Source organism: Maylandia zebra, linkage group LG3 (assembly GCF_041146795.1).
Source record: "Maylandia zebra isolate NMK-2024a linkage group LG3, Mzebra_GT3a, whole genome shotgun sequence".
Taxonomy (NCBI): Eukaryota; Metazoa; Chordata; class Actinopteri; order Cichliformes; family Cichlidae; genus Maylandia; species Maylandia zebra.
Window position 1 is genome coordinate 8,560,197 of NC_135169.1, and position 16,689 is coordinate 8,576,885.

General features: G+C 42.5%; 2 protein-coding genes and 2 long non-coding RNA genes across 4 annotated transcripts; 1 reads left to right on the plus strand and 3 right to left on the minus strand.

Moving 5' to 3' along the window:
- Positions 1-1,071: 1,071 nt before the first annotated feature.
- On the plus strand, positions 1,072-2,909 carry LOC143416652 (CST complex subunit CTC1-like). Its single transcript, XM_076882100.1, has 4 exons — positions 1,072-1,938; positions 2,323-2,422; positions 2,498-2,720; positions 2,856-2,909. The coding sequence occupies exons 2-4, from the start codon at positions 2,358-2,360 to the stop codon at positions 2,907-2,909; spliced, it is 342 nt and encodes a 113-aa protein (XP_076738215.1). The 5' UTR covers positions 1,072-1,938; positions 2,323-2,357.
- Positions 2,910-4,053: 1,144 nt separating this feature from the next.
- LOC143416788 (uncharacterized) lies at positions 4,054-5,197 on the minus strand. The gene is made up of 2 exons (XR_013097052.1): positions 4,462-5,197; positions 4,054-4,378 (listed from the first exon to the last, which is right to left on the minus strand). It is a non-coding gene; the product is annotated as an uncharacterized LOC143416788 (long non-coding RNA).
- Positions 5,198-5,846: 649 nt separating this feature from the next.
- Positions 5,847-9,499, minus strand: LOC143416763 (E3 ubiquitin-protein ligase TRIM21-like). Its single transcript, XM_076882310.1, has 2 exons — positions 9,355-9,499; positions 5,847-7,785 (listed from the first exon to the last, which is right to left on the minus strand). The coding sequence occupies exon 2, from the start codon at positions 7,774-7,776 to the stop codon at positions 6,082-6,084; it is 1,695 nt and encodes a 564-aa protein (XP_076738425.1). The 5' UTR covers positions 7,777-7,785; positions 9,355-9,499; the 3' UTR covers positions 5,847-6,081.
- Positions 9,500-10,233: 734 nt separating this feature from the next.
- Positions 10,234-12,045, minus strand: LOC143416789 (uncharacterized). Its single transcript, XR_013097053.1, has 2 exons — positions 11,969-12,045; positions 10,234-11,171 (listed from the first exon to the last, which is right to left on the minus strand). It is a non-coding gene; the product is annotated as an uncharacterized LOC143416789 (long non-coding RNA).
- Positions 12,046-16,689: the final 4,644 nt, after the last annotated feature.

Consider the following 16,689-nt stretch of genomic DNA (forward strand, 5'->3'; position numbering starts at 1 on the left):
GCTTTAAAAGTTACTTTCTAAGACAATTTAAGGTCTTCTCTGTTCTTATTCTTTTGTAAATAATCTTATGTCCATCGTTGTTCACTTTATAATGGCATTTATAAGATGCAAAGACTGGTAAATGGTCACTTATATCATTGATTAACAGCCCACTTTTTATCTTTCCTTCTATTATATTTGTAAATATATTATCTAATAGAGTTGCACAATGAGATGTTATTCTGGTCGGTCTTGTTATCAGTGGAAATAAACCGATGCTGTACATGGAATCAATAAATTCTTCTGTACTCTTATTATGATTTGGATTCAATAAGTCAATATTAAAGTCCCCACAAATAAACATTCTTTTCTGATTTATATTTGTAAATAAGTCCTCCATATTATCCTTAAATATCTCAATCTTAGATCCTGGTGTTCTATATATACAACTGACAATTAGGTTTTTCCTTTTTTCCATACTTATTTCCACTGATAAACATTCCATCACTCCATCAATAACAGTTGTCATTCTTCCCATTCTTTTGTACTTTAGGTTTTTATCAATGTAAAGTGCCACCCCACCTCCTTTCTTGTTGATCCTGTCTACATGAAGGAATTCATATCCATTTATTTTAAAGTCTTCTTCTTTTCCAGGAGTTATCCAGGTCTCCGATATGGCTATCACATTGAATGGCTGTTCAAACTGTGTTATGTAGTCTTTGATGGATTGAAAGTTTGCATATAAGCTTCGACTATTAAAGTGAACCATTGTTATACCCTGTTCTACCTTGAATTCCTTTTTAAGTTGCTCATTTGTATAATAATTGCATTCATTTGTCTTATTGTTAAAGAAATTACAATCAGGATCTATGTTGCTGTCATACATCAATGTCTTATTTTCAATATCTATATGAGTTGTTAGTTGAAAATTGTCAGACATCTGCGTTGGTTGTGCACTTGGACGGTCCCATCATATTTAGCACTGCTTTGCATTTATCAGTTATATTTTTCTAGTTCCGTCATCTCTTTGATGACTAGAACCTTAGCCTGCTCTGGTGTTCCATTTAACTTAATGAATTTTTTACAGTCTGACGTCCAAGTTGACTGTATTTTCTTCTGTTTTCTTAATATTCTTGCTTGTCTTGCAATGTCTGCATTTTTCTTGATTAGGTGTTCATTTAAATAAACATTTGTACCTTTTAGCTTTCTTCCTTGCTTGAGCAGTTCTTTTTTCTGTTTTCTATTAACAAAATGAATGATAATGGCAGGAAGAGGATGGCATCCCTCAATATTTTTACTGTCCATTTTGATACCTTTGCTTTTAAAGAAGGCCATTACCTGCTCTTCCAAAGAGCGTAGCTCTTGCTCGGGTGGCTCCCCTCTCTCTGATGCTGCTACCCGTGCGTATGTCTGATGCTTGGTTTCCAGTCCTGTCACTATCACATCATTTACTCTTGAATATTGTTCCAGATCTGACACCCGTCCTTCCAGCATAGCAATCTTCTTGTCCTTTTCCTCGCTCTGCCTTCTTAGTTCTTTAATATCATCCATTAAATTGAGTATCAGATTTTGTTGTTTTGAAATTGTTGTTATTTCTTCAGACATAAAGTTTAGGGATTTCTTTATGTCCTCCAGTTCCTCCTCATTAACGTTGCTCCTCTTAGGCGGCATCTTAACGGCGTTAAGGCCCGCTGGTTGCGAAGCACCCTTGAGGGTTGCCGAAACCCGGCCTGTCCTGGCAATTAAGAGCAGCAGCCGATCGCTGTTTCGAGCTAATTCTATAGCAGAAATCCACACAGAAAAGAGAATATAAGGATGTGAGCCTGTTCTACATTTATTATTGTGACCTCCGACCTGCTGCTTTGTTTCTTTAGGAGTCCCTGTGGTTAAAGAACATCTTCACCTCCATCTCTGAACACCTGAGTCCTGTGGTGTGTAGCTCCGCCCCCTCGCAGACAGGTGAGTTCCTGTTTGTTTGAAACAGCTGGCTGATAAATCAGCTGTACTTTAAATCCTTAATGACGATGTCCATGTCTTTTATGAAACCAAATACTATTTAAACCATTATTTAAACAGTGAAAGCAGGGCTCACCTGCCCTCACAGGTGTCATCAGAGCAGTCCAGTGTGTAGATGTGAGTGTGGTTCAAAGGTCAGAGCCATGAAGGTGACCGACTGTCAGTGAGGAACAGGGAGGACTAAGAGTCTGAGGATGAAGAGCAGCTGCTTCCTCAGGTGGTCCCACCTGTTGACACACCAGCTCTGGTGTCCACTTCAGGTGTTCTCAGTGGGCGGGGCTTCAGTTGTTTATGTTTGTGTTTACCCTTTAAACTTTGTTTTCCCAGGTAACCACGGTGACCTCAGCCTCTTCGATCTGAGCATGTGTGCGGTGCAGGCGATCCAGCAGCAGATGTGTGTGGCCCACAGCTTACCTGTCAGCTACAGGTAACGCCCGCTGACATCATCGCTGTCGCAGGTCACGTGACCTGGCCTTACCGCTGTCCTCCCGTCTGTCCGCAGGCTGCTGTCCGTCTCCCAGCTCGTCTCCCAGCAGCACCTGGCCTGCGTCAGCAACCTGTCCTGGAGCACCAATCAGCAGAGAGCCTGGGCCAGGGAGGCGGAGCTCGCCGTGCCGGGTCAGAGGGCGCTGCCGAGGGTCAACCTGCTGCTGATTGGCTGTCTGAGAGAAGGCCTTGACGGAGAGTACAGGCTGACGGACGCCAGCGGCAGCGTCATGTGTGAGGTGAGTCAGAGGGGGAGGAGCCTAACCTTAACCCATGGTCCATCAGCTGGTTAGTTCTCAGGAGCTTCTTCACAGCAGCGTCACTAAACCGGATCTGGTCAGAACTGATGGTAACGAGGTCACAACAAACTGCAGGTGTTCGTGTTTCGGTTTGTTTACAGAGGTCAGACGGTGAAAGCTTCAGCCTGACCAGGAAAGAATCAGTCCTCTTTAAATCACACTTACTTTAAAATGAATTCCTCCTCACCTTCATGTGTTTTGTATTATTGCATCTTATACTGAAAGAGTTCACCCATCGACACATTTGAATCCTGCAACATTTCACCGTGTCAGTTTGTCATGAATTGGACTATTTTAGGATTTCAGTTCATCTTTCCAATAAAGCTGGCAGCTCTGAAACAGCTGTTCTCTCTGAGGCTGTTTTGCATGTAAATAAAAGTGAAATAATTAAATGTTCTGTGAACAGACCGTCCAGTGGAGCTCCTCAGGGCTCTGTGCTTTCACCACTTTGTTTTCTATGCTAATGAGTGTCAGAGCACGTCAGCATCAGTCCTTCAACATGGTCACAGCCTCTGATGAAGGTGTTCAAATGTGGCTTTTAATCCAGGTTTACACTTAAACAGTCTCCATGAAACGGGCCTCTGCCCTCATTCATCCTGGAGATCACTCGTCTAAACCAACCAACATAAAGAACGTGATGTTTTCAAAGCGAACACGTACACACAGTTGTTATGGAGACGATTAAATGTAGGAGCGATGATTTGTGAAATCCTACATGTGTGTTCTAACATGCTTTAATGATGGCACGAGCTGACAATGAATAACATAAAGTTAATAGTTAATCTGCAACAAAACTTTTTCACCGCTTCAGTTTTTGGTCTTTTCCACATACGGTTGTTGTTGTCATGGAAACAGAAACCAATCGGGCCTTGGACGGACGTCGGGAGTTCTTAACAGCAGCTCGTTGTTCATTCTGATGTTGTTTTTTAATTATATTTTATATTTAATATCATATATTGGCCTTTTTCAGCTTTATCTGAAGGGCCACAGGTCAGACTCCAGCTGGGCCTGCCGCTCTCAGCCTCACTCTGAGGAAGCCCACAGTCTCTCACAGTGGAAACTACACCGGGGGACCCCATCCTTGGGGTGGACCCATTTTTGTTGTAGCGTGTTTTGGGGTTTAAAAGCCACAGAGACGCGGTGCTTAGAAAAAATGCATTTCAGCTGTGCTGATGCTCCTGACACGTTGGAACGTTGGGTTGTGTTGCGTGGTTGAGAGGAGGCGGCAAAACACCTAGCAGGCTAGTCGGAAGAACACACACCCACGCTGGTATCGGTAATCCACGGTGGTTCTTTAATACGCCTTCTTCAACAACCATATAAAAGCCCGGCTGAACGGCTGCGGCTCAACAACATAACGCCCAGCGTTCATACAACCCAAGCGTTGCAAACAAAACAAGAAGAAAACGTAAATCCGTCCCTCGTTAAGCAGAAGCGTGCAGGCACGTGTCCTCATAATCCCAGAGAGAGAGAGCAGCGGCACAAAGTGATGACACCATCAACCCTCGACTTGGGTGTCTTAAAGGGACACCGCACCATAGTGGCTGTCACAACGTATAAGACTGGGGAAACCTGCATTCAGCTGGACCTGAAAAACACTATGTCCAGATAAACACAATCAACTTTTGGAGAAAAATAAAAGATTCTTCATCAGACTAACAACTAAAAACATGACACTTACCTTAACAGTATGGGCTACATCAAATATATTCAAGACCGACAACAACACTTCTCACTGCTGCTAATTTTAACAAAACTAAACAAAAAGTAGAAAAAGGCAATTCACCAAGTCTTGAAAAGTAAAACTGAAAAATAGAAACACAGAATAAAACATCCATCCAGATCTTTACCACCAACAACATAAAATCTATCTTGATTAAATGGCCTAATTCTCCAATAAATGAGCAATAATAAAGTAAGAAAAAATAAGACATTCAATTTATGGACGCTCAAATTAACAGAGCGACATTAAACGCACCTCATTGCCTGCCGTAGCGTTCTTCGCAGCTGCACTTCACCTCAAAGGTCGGTTAATACATCGGATTGAACTTAACCAAAGTCCAATTAAAGGAAAATAAATGTTTCTAACAAATACAATGAAGAAGATTAAAATAATTCACTGTCAGTTACTGTCGCTGTGAGTTTGACGAGGTCAGCTGCTTCATTTGGTTCTGCCTAAAGTTCTCTCAGTGATCCAGTGTTTATATGATAAGATACGTGTTTAATGCAGAGAGTTGGAATTACAAGTTGGTAAGAAGCTTTTTAACAAAGGTTTGATTTAAGCTTTAAGTTCAAAGGTGAAAGAAATTTCACCTTTGATGAAGGAAGATCAAGGCTAACAAGGACATAGGTCAAAGGTCAAAATAAGGTGAGAAAATATAATAGATATATATAATCAATCAATAAGGTGAAAATATCAGATAAGGGTTTTTTGGTTATAAGGAATAAAGAGGTCAAAGGTCAAAACAAGAGACACTGGTAGAGACCTCAAATCATTGTTACTGAAGAAGGAGGAGTTCTTTAACAGTACGACATTGATAGAGTTTGTTTGTGTGTTTGAGAGTTCAGACTGAAAGGGAGCGCACAATCGTGTGTGTGTCTGCAGCTGTTGTGTTGTTGCTGCATCGTTGCCTCAGGGGGAAAGTTGTGTGTGTGTTATGCAGACTAGCAGAGACTGCAGCTGTCAGCAGCCACACACACTTTCTATTCTTCAAATCAAATCACAGTGAAACATGTTCACTGACAGCTCAGCTTCAGCATCGTCTTCATGCTGTGACTGCAGCCGTTCAACTCTGTTTGTCTTTAACCCAAATCATCACAACATGCAAATATAATCATCAAAATGATGTGACTGGAAGGATGCAGCAGTCTGTGCTCCACCTTTCTCCTCCACACCTGCAGGTGGAGAACATGGATGCATGAATCTCTACAGAGTTCTTTGAATATTATCCGTCTCATCAGTTTTCAGTGAACAAAACTCCTCACAGAGCCAAAATAAGCAGTTTGTATCCAACATAACTCAGCTGGACTCTGATGCTCCGTATAACAGCCACACATGAGTCTGGATTCACTCAAAGCATTGAACAAACTTTATTGGAAATGAAGCTTTTGGACATTTGTTCTCTGATATTTGCTCTTCAGCTCGAGTCTCCATCAGTGGGAACATTTCCTGATTCAACTTTTCTTCTGTTCAAATCAAACTCCATGAGAATCAAAGTGTGAATCAGAGTCCTGATGATCAGATTCTATAGAAACATGGAGACTGTAGAGGATTTACACTCAATATGTTCATTTGTTCCCTTCAATCAGAATCAGAATAGAAATCAAGCGGTTCTACAAATGAAATCAGGGGTAGATTAATGTTATTGACAGGACAGATGATCAGAGGTGCAGAGTTTTTACCTCCATAATTCAAACTGGGACAGAAGTATGGGTGGAGTTTGTGAGTGAAGGAGCAGCCAGTAAAGGAGTAGATCAGAGCTGCAGCACCTACATCATAAAAGGAGACCAGACCCTCCTCATAATCCACAAACACCCCCACCTTCTCAGGACCAGGATGAAGACAGAGGGGGGCTGAATACTTAGCACAAGCTATGTACTTATTTCCATTTCTCAGCACTACAGTCCAGAAACCATCCTGAGGTCTCAGTGTGATTCGTCCCTTCCTGTTGATCGACTCTGTGGCCACTCCTAAATCCCAGTCAGTCTTTCCTTTAACCTGAACCTCAAAGTAAAATCTGCCTGAAGAGAAACTCTGCTCTCCTAAAACACAAACACACTGAGAAAATCTCTCTGGGTTGTCTGGAAGATTCTTCTCCACATCACTATGATAAACTTGTTTTCCATCATCAGACAGGATGAGTTTAGGATGAGCTGTATCAGGATCCAGAGTCACATCCACCTCATGCTGCTGCACCCTCTGCAGCTCAGCCTCAAACAGCTTCTTCTTCATGGGTTTCCAGACTGTCTCCTCCAGCTGAGCCACAGCTCTCCCCACAGTCCCCTCATATGATGGTGGATGAACTCTGACCTCTGTCCAGTCCTTGCTGGGTGGAGCTTTCAGGGAGGAGAAGCTTTGGAGGAGGTGGAGGTGGTCTTCAGAGCGTGAGAGCTGCTCCACCTCAGAGCTTCTCTCCATCAGCTCAGAGATTTCCTGTTCCAGATCTTTGATGAGACCTTCAGCCTGTTTCTCTGTAGCTTCCTGTTTGTCTTCGATCTCCTTCATGAGCTCCTTCAGGCGTCTCTCAACAGACTCCATCAGAGCCGTGAGGACCTGAACACCTTCTGCTTTCTGTCTGTCTGCAGCATCTTTACTCATCTTCACCGACTCTGTGATCTCCTGAATCTTCAGTCGTCTCTTCTGGATCATCTGCTGAATCTCAGCCTCTGTCTTCTCCAGCTCTGCCTTCTTTCCTTCATATTCTTCTCTCAGAGGAACAAACTCGTGGTTCTTGTGGTCTAAAACAGAGCAGAGCATGCAGACATATGTCTGGTCGGTCTTACAGAACAGCTCCAGGAGTTTATCGTGCTTCGTGCACATCCTGCCTTCCAGGTTCTCCACAGCATCAACCAGCTGATGTCTTTTCAGACCTTTCAGTGTCAGATGAGGCTCCAGGTGAGTCTGACAGTAGGAGGTCTGACACACCAGGCAGGACTTCAGGGCCTTCAGTCTGGTTCCAGTGCAGACGTCACAGGGAACTTCTCCTGGTTTGGCAGCTTGTTGCTCTGAGCTGCTGCTGCTGGCTTTCTGCTGAGCTTCACGTCTGAACTGAGCAACCATCTCAGAGATGAAGGTGTTGACCCTCAGCTGAGGTCGAGTGTAGAAAGTCTCTTTACACATGGGACACTGACAGCTCTGATTCATGTCCCAGTGCTGACTGATGCAGGTTTTGCAGAAGTTGTGTCCACATGGTGTAGTGACTGGATCAGTGAACACATCCAGACAGATGGAGCACAGAAACTGATCTTCAGATCGCAGATTGCTGGCAGCAGACATGTCTGCACTCTGAGGGAGAAAGAAGAGAAACATTTGATTCAAAATTCACTTTAAATTTCATTTTACAAAGAGAGAAACAAGCGTCAGTAGTCTGAGGAGCTTGGAGAGAAAAGCGTCTGGACTTCTTTGAGTTTCTTGAAGACGTTTCATCAGAGAAGCTTCTTCAGTTCTCAGAGTAACTGGTGGAGACCCAGCAACACACTCAGACACAAACTGGTTCATCCAAACACAAACCTAACATCGTAGTGTCTGCTGTACAGTGCAGCGTCCAGATGGACAGGATCAACGTTTGGGGATGAAGATAAATACAGTCGTTACAAAGATGTGAAATTGTTTCTCTGTTTTACAGAAGGTCCAAGATTCATCCAGATCATTTGTATACTTGAATAAATCAGTTTGTTGGATATTTTCCATCAATCACTGTGAAGTAAACTTCGACCTTGTTGGTGACTGAATACTTCTTATTGTACGTCCAGATCAACGAGCCATTAATATTAAACAGTGACTGTTCCAGTAGAGCTGACAGTGAGGAGGACGATGAATCACAAACCTCAGAAATGTGTTATTAACTGTTGATCCAGTATTTTAATGGCATTGATGAGAACATGTTTATTCAGAGGTGTCTGTATATTTGGTCCATTTGTGCGTCAGTAAAAACTGTCCTGTTTTCTCTCACAGATACTGGAACATCCTCACAAACTCAGGATGTGGAAGAAGATGAACTTTTCCAGTCACTCGCTGGGATACATCATTCATGTTATTCTGGATCCTCAGAAAACATTGATTTATTTTTGTGTTTCACATATTTGTTTGTCCAAATCAAAGATTGATGTTAGTAGAGAAGAAGCCACCATGATAAAGCCTGTGTGTGAAAACGAGATCAGTGGATTTGATCAAAATCCCATTTAAGGAGGAATTCTGTCCTCCAGTTTGTTTAAATAAGCTTTGGGATTAAACAGCATCATCTATGTTTGTGTCTGATGACATGTTTGATCCAGGTCAGCTTGAATATCACAGCTGATGTGTGGAACTCTGACATGTTTAAAGCCTGATTATCAGGATGATTCAAACACATCTGTCTAAATAATGAGATTCATGTTTCCACACAAAGTTATAAAGTGCAGCATCGACTGTTTTCTGAATGATTGAGGATCATCTGTGACTCTTACAGGATACACTAAGTCAGATAAGCTTTGTAAAATGTGTGAATGACTTTTTGAAGTACTGACCAAAATCTGCTGGTTTACAGTATCAAAGGCTTTATATCAATAAAGAATAAATAGGTGTTTTCACGTCTGTAATCCTTATGATCAATCAGATCCAGAATCAATCTAAGAGGAACAGGAAGTGATGAATAACCAGGAAGTGTGGAGTCAGTCTGAAGTCCAGAGCACAGCCTGAGTCCACAGTCCTGAGCAGAGCCACAGTGAGACTGAAGCAGCAGCTCGATGCTCCTACAGTGGATCTGTGGTTACATGAGCAGCTTTCTATGGATCCAGTGTGACTGTGATGAGTCCTGATGAAGTGAACAGAGTGAAGATTTGTGTAGAAGCAGGAAGTGTGATCAGCTGCACTCACCACTGTTGCTGAGAGGAACCTGATGGACTCCAGTGAATCTTCTTTTAGAGACAAACAGGACTCGACTGCAGCTCTGCTGCTGCTCTCTCACACTTTCACTTCTGCAAAATGATGTTGAGCTTCTTGTTTTTCAGCTGTTGCTCCGCCTCTTCCTGCCTCTCCCTTTACAGGAATCAGCCGGTCTGTACTCAGTGACTGTGTGCAGCGGGTGGAGGAGTGAGGAGTGGTGTGTGGGTTCACACAGTAATGACGGCCTCAGGTGATCAGGAGAAACTCACCTGGATTTCCTTTTTCCACAGCAGACTGAGAGCTTCAGGTGGACCCTGAAGGAGGTCTCAGACACAGGTGGTAAAAGTACACACAGTGTGTACTGAAGTAGAAGTACTACTGTTAAAAATACTCCAAGTACTAATTCAACTTCTTTACTCAAGTAAAAGTAAAAAGTAGTGGCTGTGAAATGAGAGTAAAAAGAGCTGATTGAAGAACATTTCTAACACGTGTTTATACAAAGCTAACTGACTGTGTGACTAACTAACTGACTAACTGCTGTGGTTTGGAGTAGAGATTCCTGAATTTACCAGGTGCACCTGAAGGCAGCACAATTTAAACCGTAAATAATGATGTAGGTGCGCAAATCCTTTTCAAGCATCACACCATCAAATGAGCCGGCTTACGTTTGTTGCACTTCTACACCAAGTTTTTAGATTAGATAAAACTTTATTAGTCCCTCGGGTGGGTTCTAATAGCACAGCACCGACAGAAGTCACAGAATGTGAGCTGAAATATATACATACATATATAATAATATACACATGTATAAATACAGAGTATACAGAAGGGATCATAGAGTAAATAAGAATATTGCAAGGGAATTGCACATTTCAAGTATTGTGAGTCTTTTGCACCGTTGGATATTAACAAAAGTATTGCACAGTGAAAGGCACTACAGCTTTTTTTTTACGCTCGCGATTTTTGTTCCACAAACCAAAAGAACAAAGATTCAACCTTTAATATATTTTCATGTGTGTTTCAAGCACTATGACATATCACACACACACATGCTGAGTGTGTCACTGATAAAGCTGTGACACAGCAGCTCACTCAGTCCAGTCCAGGTAACAGACTCACCTGTTAGCAGCAGCTCTGCCCTCACAGAGCTCAGCTGCTTATTTCAGTCAGCAGGAAACATTAATATTATGGACTACAGCCGTCTGTCAGGGCCGTTCAAGGACACAACGTCACACACAGGTTTAAACTGTTAGACTCATGAATACCCACAACGTTCGATGCACATTTCTCTTTAACAGGAGCAAACGGCCTGATCAGATAATATAAGAACTCATAAAAGCTCATTTATGTAAATCTCTGCTTGGACCAGTGAAACAGTCTCACACTGATTAAACACCATCACTACTTCAGTAATGACAGAGGGGCGTAGGCGTGCTCGTGGGACAGCTTCCTCCAGCTGTGGAAACCAGATGTGGAAGCAGACTCCCTGATGTTGCAGTCCAACACCAGTGTGAGCAGAGAGGACTCAGCTGCTGGGCGGAGCTTATCTTCCTGTCCTGTTCAAATCCAGCATGAAACTCTTCTTATGTTCCCTCTTCAGTCTGATCCTGTCTAACAAACATCACTGTTCACCTCCTCCTCCCTCTGTGACTCCTTCATGTCCACTTTACTCCTCAGTAAGTCTCCACAGCTCCAAGCCAGCTCTGCATTCAGAGTTAGTCCACGTTCTCACCTCCATCTTCAACCTTTCCTCAGCCAGAGTGTTGTGTCTGTGCTTCCACAGGCCCCGCTGGTTTACAAACTTGTTCCTGTTAACGGAAACAAGACGAACAGCTTTTACTTGCTAGCAAGGGAGGACCGCTCGGTGTGTCAGGAAAGCACTGAATCCACCCACAGACGACCTTTTACTGAACACAGTTACAGTACACACAAGCACCACCCATTGTAACCCCCCTATGGTCAACAAACATAAGGCCCTATGTGTGTGTGTGTGTTTGGGGTGCGTTTGTGTGACCTCCTGCCCACAAAGGATGATAAAGCAGGAAGCTTACTAAGCAGCAAACAGAGCCCTCACATAGATGTGCCTATAACAAAACACTGCAGCCTCCCCACCAACAAACTGGCTGGAGAGGTGGTCAGAGACAAAGGAACGTCTTTGATCAGGCTGCTTGAACCAAGACTTACAAACTTAAGTAACACAATGACAACATTTAACAACTTGACTCCCACACAGAGCACTATCCCCACATGCTTCAAGACCACAACCATCATGCCCCTCCCCAAGAAAAGCCCAGCCACTAAACGCCTGCAGACCAGTCGCACTGACTCCCATCATTGCAAAGTGCTTTGAGAGAGCGGTGCTGGCCTACATCCAGAGCAACATCCCAGACACTCTGGACCCCCTGCAGTCTGCCTACCGGCCCAATAGGTCCACGTCAGACGCCATCGCTGCTGCCCCTCACTACTCCCTCTCCCACCTGGAAAACAAAGACCTCAGGGTGCTTTTTGTTGATTATAGCTCCGCCTTCAATACAGTCATCCCTCACAAACTCATTCACAAGATCCTCAGCAGCTTCTACAGCTGCACTGTGGAGAGCACACTGACCAGCTGCATCACTGCATGGTACGGCAGCACTACTGCTATGGACCAAACGCCTGCAGAGAAGATGATCAGGACCCCGCTGCCCTCTGCATCCACCATCGCAGAGTCCAGAGGAGAGCTGCCTCCATCCTCAAAGACCCCACATCCCCCCAACACGGCTGTTCACACTTCTACACTGTTAAACATTTTATTGTATTTTTACAGTAACTTACTGGCCAGTAAGTTACTGTAATTACTGATCTACAGTATCTTTACTGTTGTGATGTTTTACAGTTCAACCACTTTACTGTAAACATATATTACAGTATAACAGCTTTACTGTAAACGTGGTTCACAGTTAGAAAGACTTACCGTGATTAAGTTTTATAGTATCACTGTACTGCAAATGTGGTTTATGGTATAACACTGTAATTGTGTACAGTATAATTTGTTTAGACTGTAATTGTGTTTTACAGCATATAAAATAATATTAACATTCATATTCAATATAAGAACATTTACAAAAAACAATATAATTCAATAAAGTAGTCTCAGGATAGTGAATTAAACCAACATTTATTGTTGATATTTTTTTTAACAAGAAAAACATTTTTCAACTGAATAAAAACAATGTCAATAACCAAAATAAATAGAAGCGTACATGAAAACTACACAGTCCTTCACCTTTCTGTGTCTGATTTTTTTAAGCAAAACAGTTTTTCATTGAAAACAGGACAAACCCACCAGCATGAACATTAAATAAACTATTACATGTAAAACAAAACTCATTTACAAAATGTAATAATTATCAGTGGGTCCCAGGAAATAGAATGTGACATGGGATTTAGATTTCCGTTACCAGGATGGTCGGGTTCAGTGTAGTCTACATCACCACCTGTCAAAGACACATCATCAATATTCATGTTTGCTCAGGTTATTCACTTGTTCACATCTGTCTGAGATCATTCATACTGTCGTATGGATGTGTGTACAGTATGTATATAATTATCAGCTATGTAAAATATATTATCATCTCTGTTCTTACCTAGTTGGAAGTCCGCCATTCAAACTCAGAGAGCCGCTGGAGGAAGGTGGTGATCCGAGGGCTGATGCTTGTAACCTTCCTCTTTACCACACGACCTGTCTTGCAGCTTGTACCAAGTTTTGCAGGGCATTTTGTTCCCATGTCTGGATTGATCCTCACAAAGAACCTTTTAACGGAAAAAAGGCTGCTTTAATTTCAAAATTAAAACATACGTTACAGCAATCACCTATATGTTTCTGCAACTGTAGTCAAGCTATCACATATATTTCATTCTTAAATGGTGTAAAGTATTTACCTCTGTATCATCTCCAGTGTGATGGACGCTGACTCCTGATACTCAAGGTTGAAAACGTAGTATGACGCAAAGAAGACAGCAAGGGTGCTGGCAAAGTCATGCATCTGCTCAGGCTCATAAAATACCTTGCCCTCCAAACTGATCATCCAGCGGCTTGCAGACATGAAATTATTCCCTAAAAACAGACAATGTGCTCACCCTTACAAATAAGGTTTCCACAAGAATGCTGGATAGCAGGCCTCACACTGTACAAAAATAGAATCCACACAGTTTGCTGCCGTTTCTCTTATTATTTATTATGTAATGAAAATTATGATCAATTACAGGAAAAAACTGCCTAATGTTTTGGCATTTTGGCCTGTGCTGAAATGTTAGGCTGGTTTTTCCTGTTGGTCATTGTGTATAATAAATAATAAGAGAAACAGCAGCAAACTGTGTGTATTCTGTTTTTATACAATATAAAACAGACAAACCCCTGTTAAGTTGCTGTGGGTACAAATACCACAATAATTACATAGATTTTTATTACAAGAGGATTGAAACTATTTACTTACCAAGCGCTATTGCCCTTGGTGTGATGGGTAAGGTCATCTCTCTCTCAACAGACATCTTGGTGGAAAAAGCCTTTAAAACACAAAAGGAACTGATTTGAATGATGATACCCAAAATCATTGAAATATTTTTCCTTTGTTTATGCTGGCAGTATTGAGAGTGCATGTGTAAAATTTTAAATATAATTACGTCAGCCAAGATGAAGATTGAGTCCTCTTTTTCTTGGAAGTACTTCATCAGAAGAAGGATGGCTGCTGTGGCGATCTGGTTGTGGTTCAGCTTTGCACTGCCGCACTCACGTAGCAGATGTTCAATCTCTGGTTGTGGTTCAGCTTTGCACTGCCGCACTCACGTAGCAGATGTTCAGTCTCCTTGTTCCACTGAAGTCTCTGGCTTTGAAAGAAGTTCAAAATTCTCCTTCCTTTCGTAAGAAGGGCTTCACTGAGACGTGTCTCTACCTCAATATCTGTGAGTGTGTGGAAGTGAGTGCAGAGGCCTCTTTTAGTAAAAAGAAATGGCCAATGCTCTTGAACCTCACATAAGGTGGGGGCAGGCCAAAAAAACTGGGTTAGATTGTTTTAGCAGTCTTTAAATGTCCAAAGAAATGTTGTCTACCTTTATTCTCACTAAATATGTCTTTTTACCTGCTGTTTTGTCTTGTCTCTCAAAGAACTGAGGCTACATCACACTGTCAGCGCGGCCAGCAAGGGCAGGAGGACAGCAATGCAGCACACTGGGCGGGAAAAGACAGAGAGACAACTGTTAATTTAATGTTGCATTTATTTAACCCTTGAAAATATATTTACATAAGTAAATAACAGAAGAAAAAAAACACAACCCATCTTTTCCAGAATAATTCAACTAATTGCTCTTTTGACCAGCCTAACACAGACGTTACATGGTTTTCCTATGAAAAAGACCCTGGAAGACGTATTAAAGGAAAAAAACATGCTCCCCTTCCCACTTAAAAAAATAATAAATATTAAACTTAAGTTGGAGTTCCTCGCGCCACCAACCTAATGTTATATTAACTTTTTAATGTTGTGTACTGCAGCTCACACAAAATTAAATAAAGCAGGCTAACCTACATGAGCGAGCTCAAAACTGGATAAGAACTTACAACACACTGCTGGGGTTTGGAATAGAATTGAACAAATACTTAAAATATAATCTGATTACTTTTGGAGCAGCCTTCAGGATCTCACGTATCAACACGTTGTTTTTAGACTTGATGGATAGCATTAACAGCCTGCTAGCTGCAAATAATCGTGTGAATCATGTGTTTTCACAAAAGAAAACATATCACTGATACAGAAATAGTCTATATACAAGATTGCTGCAACAGGTGCAGCCTTACCTAATGTCCACCCAAATCATTTGATATTATGCTTGAAAGAAGAAAGACTTATGCAAATACCAAATTCCCTTGGAAGACCCTGCAAGGGTCCTCTTGTCCCTAGCAGCTAATGACCTCTGAACTTCAGTGAACTCTGACCTTTAGTGACCTCTGACCTGCTATTGCAGGTGTGTGTGCTGCTGCTGTCTGCACCGACTGTTTCTGCAGGTGAGGAGATGAAGTGAAAACAATCAGTGAGACTCCAACAAGAACACAAATACACTTACTGTGTGTGTGTGTGTGTGTGTGTGTGTGTGTGTGTGTGTGTGTGTGTGTGTGTGTGTGTGTGTGTGTGTGTGTGTCCTCCAGTGTCTCTGTCTGTCAGTCCAAACCTTCAGCAGGTCTTCAGAGGATCTTCTTCAGTGTCTCTGAGTTGTGTTGATGATGGACAGTGAAGAGGACCAGAGGAGGACTCACTGAGGACTGTGGAGCAGCTGCAGGCTTTGGGAGGGTTCATGGTTCCTCCTGTGTTCTGGATCACTCCGTCTCCTCTGATGGAAGTTACTTCTGTGAGAACTCATCTGGACAGCAGAGCGATGAAGTGTCCATCAGTGTTTCAGGTAGAGACAGGGAGATGTTCCAGCTGTGTCTCTGTGCAGATGTTTCCAGATGTTGGATAAATGTCTGTCAGTGAGCTGAGAGTGTGAGATCAGTTCTAATATTTTGGCAGCATGTATTCAGACTGGTGGATGTTGTGAGATTTGACCTGCTTAGACTGTCGCTGTGACAGGAGGAGGGAGAGGCAGAGAGAGGAGCGGTGACACAGCTGCTGCTTATTTCTCCTTTAATGGACGTCATGTTGGAGCTGGAACAGCAGCAGAGCTCGTCATCAGAAGGGTCAAACAGGCTGATGAAGGTCTCTACTCTTGTGCTACTGAAGCATTTGGACCGTCTCCTCAGAGCTTTCTGAGGGTCAGAGGTCAGAACAGTGACATCACTTCCTGTTTACAGACATGACCTGCTGATAAAATGATTGAACCGTCTGCATCATCTCTCCTGCAGATCCTCCTCAGCACAGGAGCTCAGACTCCACTCCTCCTGTGAACTCTTCTGCTGACACTGCTTCATCACCTCCTCAGGGTCTCACCTCCTTTCTCACTGCACTCATAGCAGGCCTGGTTCCTGTGGTTCTTCTGGTTCTGCTCTTGGTTCTAGTTCCACTTCTTTTCCACTGCAAAAAGCAAAATGAAGCAAATGTTGTGTCTCTAAAATCACTGTTGTCTTTGTTGTTGGTACTGTGTTAACACACACCTGAATGCTGCAGACCACCAAAACTTCTGCTTCATTACAGGCGATTCAGTGTCACTCAGTGTGACTTAGTATGAGTTATTTCAGGTTCTGTGCTGAATGCAGCAGATTACAGACTTTAAACATCACAATCAGTTTGTGTTTCATCTCTTTGCAGTTTGGCATGACCTGTGTGTGTGTTCCAGATACAAATCATGCTGCTCCACATG

Bases quoted from the DNA above. Each gene is read 5' to 3' on its own strand.
- LOC143416652 (XM_076882100.1), top strand. From the start codon at position 2,358: ATGTGTGCGGTGCAGGCGATCCAGCAGCAGATGTGTGTGGCCCACAGC. The intron at 2,423-2,497 runs GTAACGCCCGCT...GTCTGTCCGCAG, and splicing joins AGCTTACCTGTCAGCTACAG to GCTGCTGTCCGTCTCCCAGC. The intron at 2,721-2,855 runs GTGAGTCAGAGG...AACAAACTGCAG, and splicing joins GCGGCAGCGTCATGTGTGAG to GTGTTCGTGTTTCGGTTTGT.
- LOC143416763 (XM_076882310.1), bottom strand. From the start codon at position 7,776: ATGTCTGCTGCCAGCAATCTGCGATCTGAAGATCAGTTTCTGTGCTCC.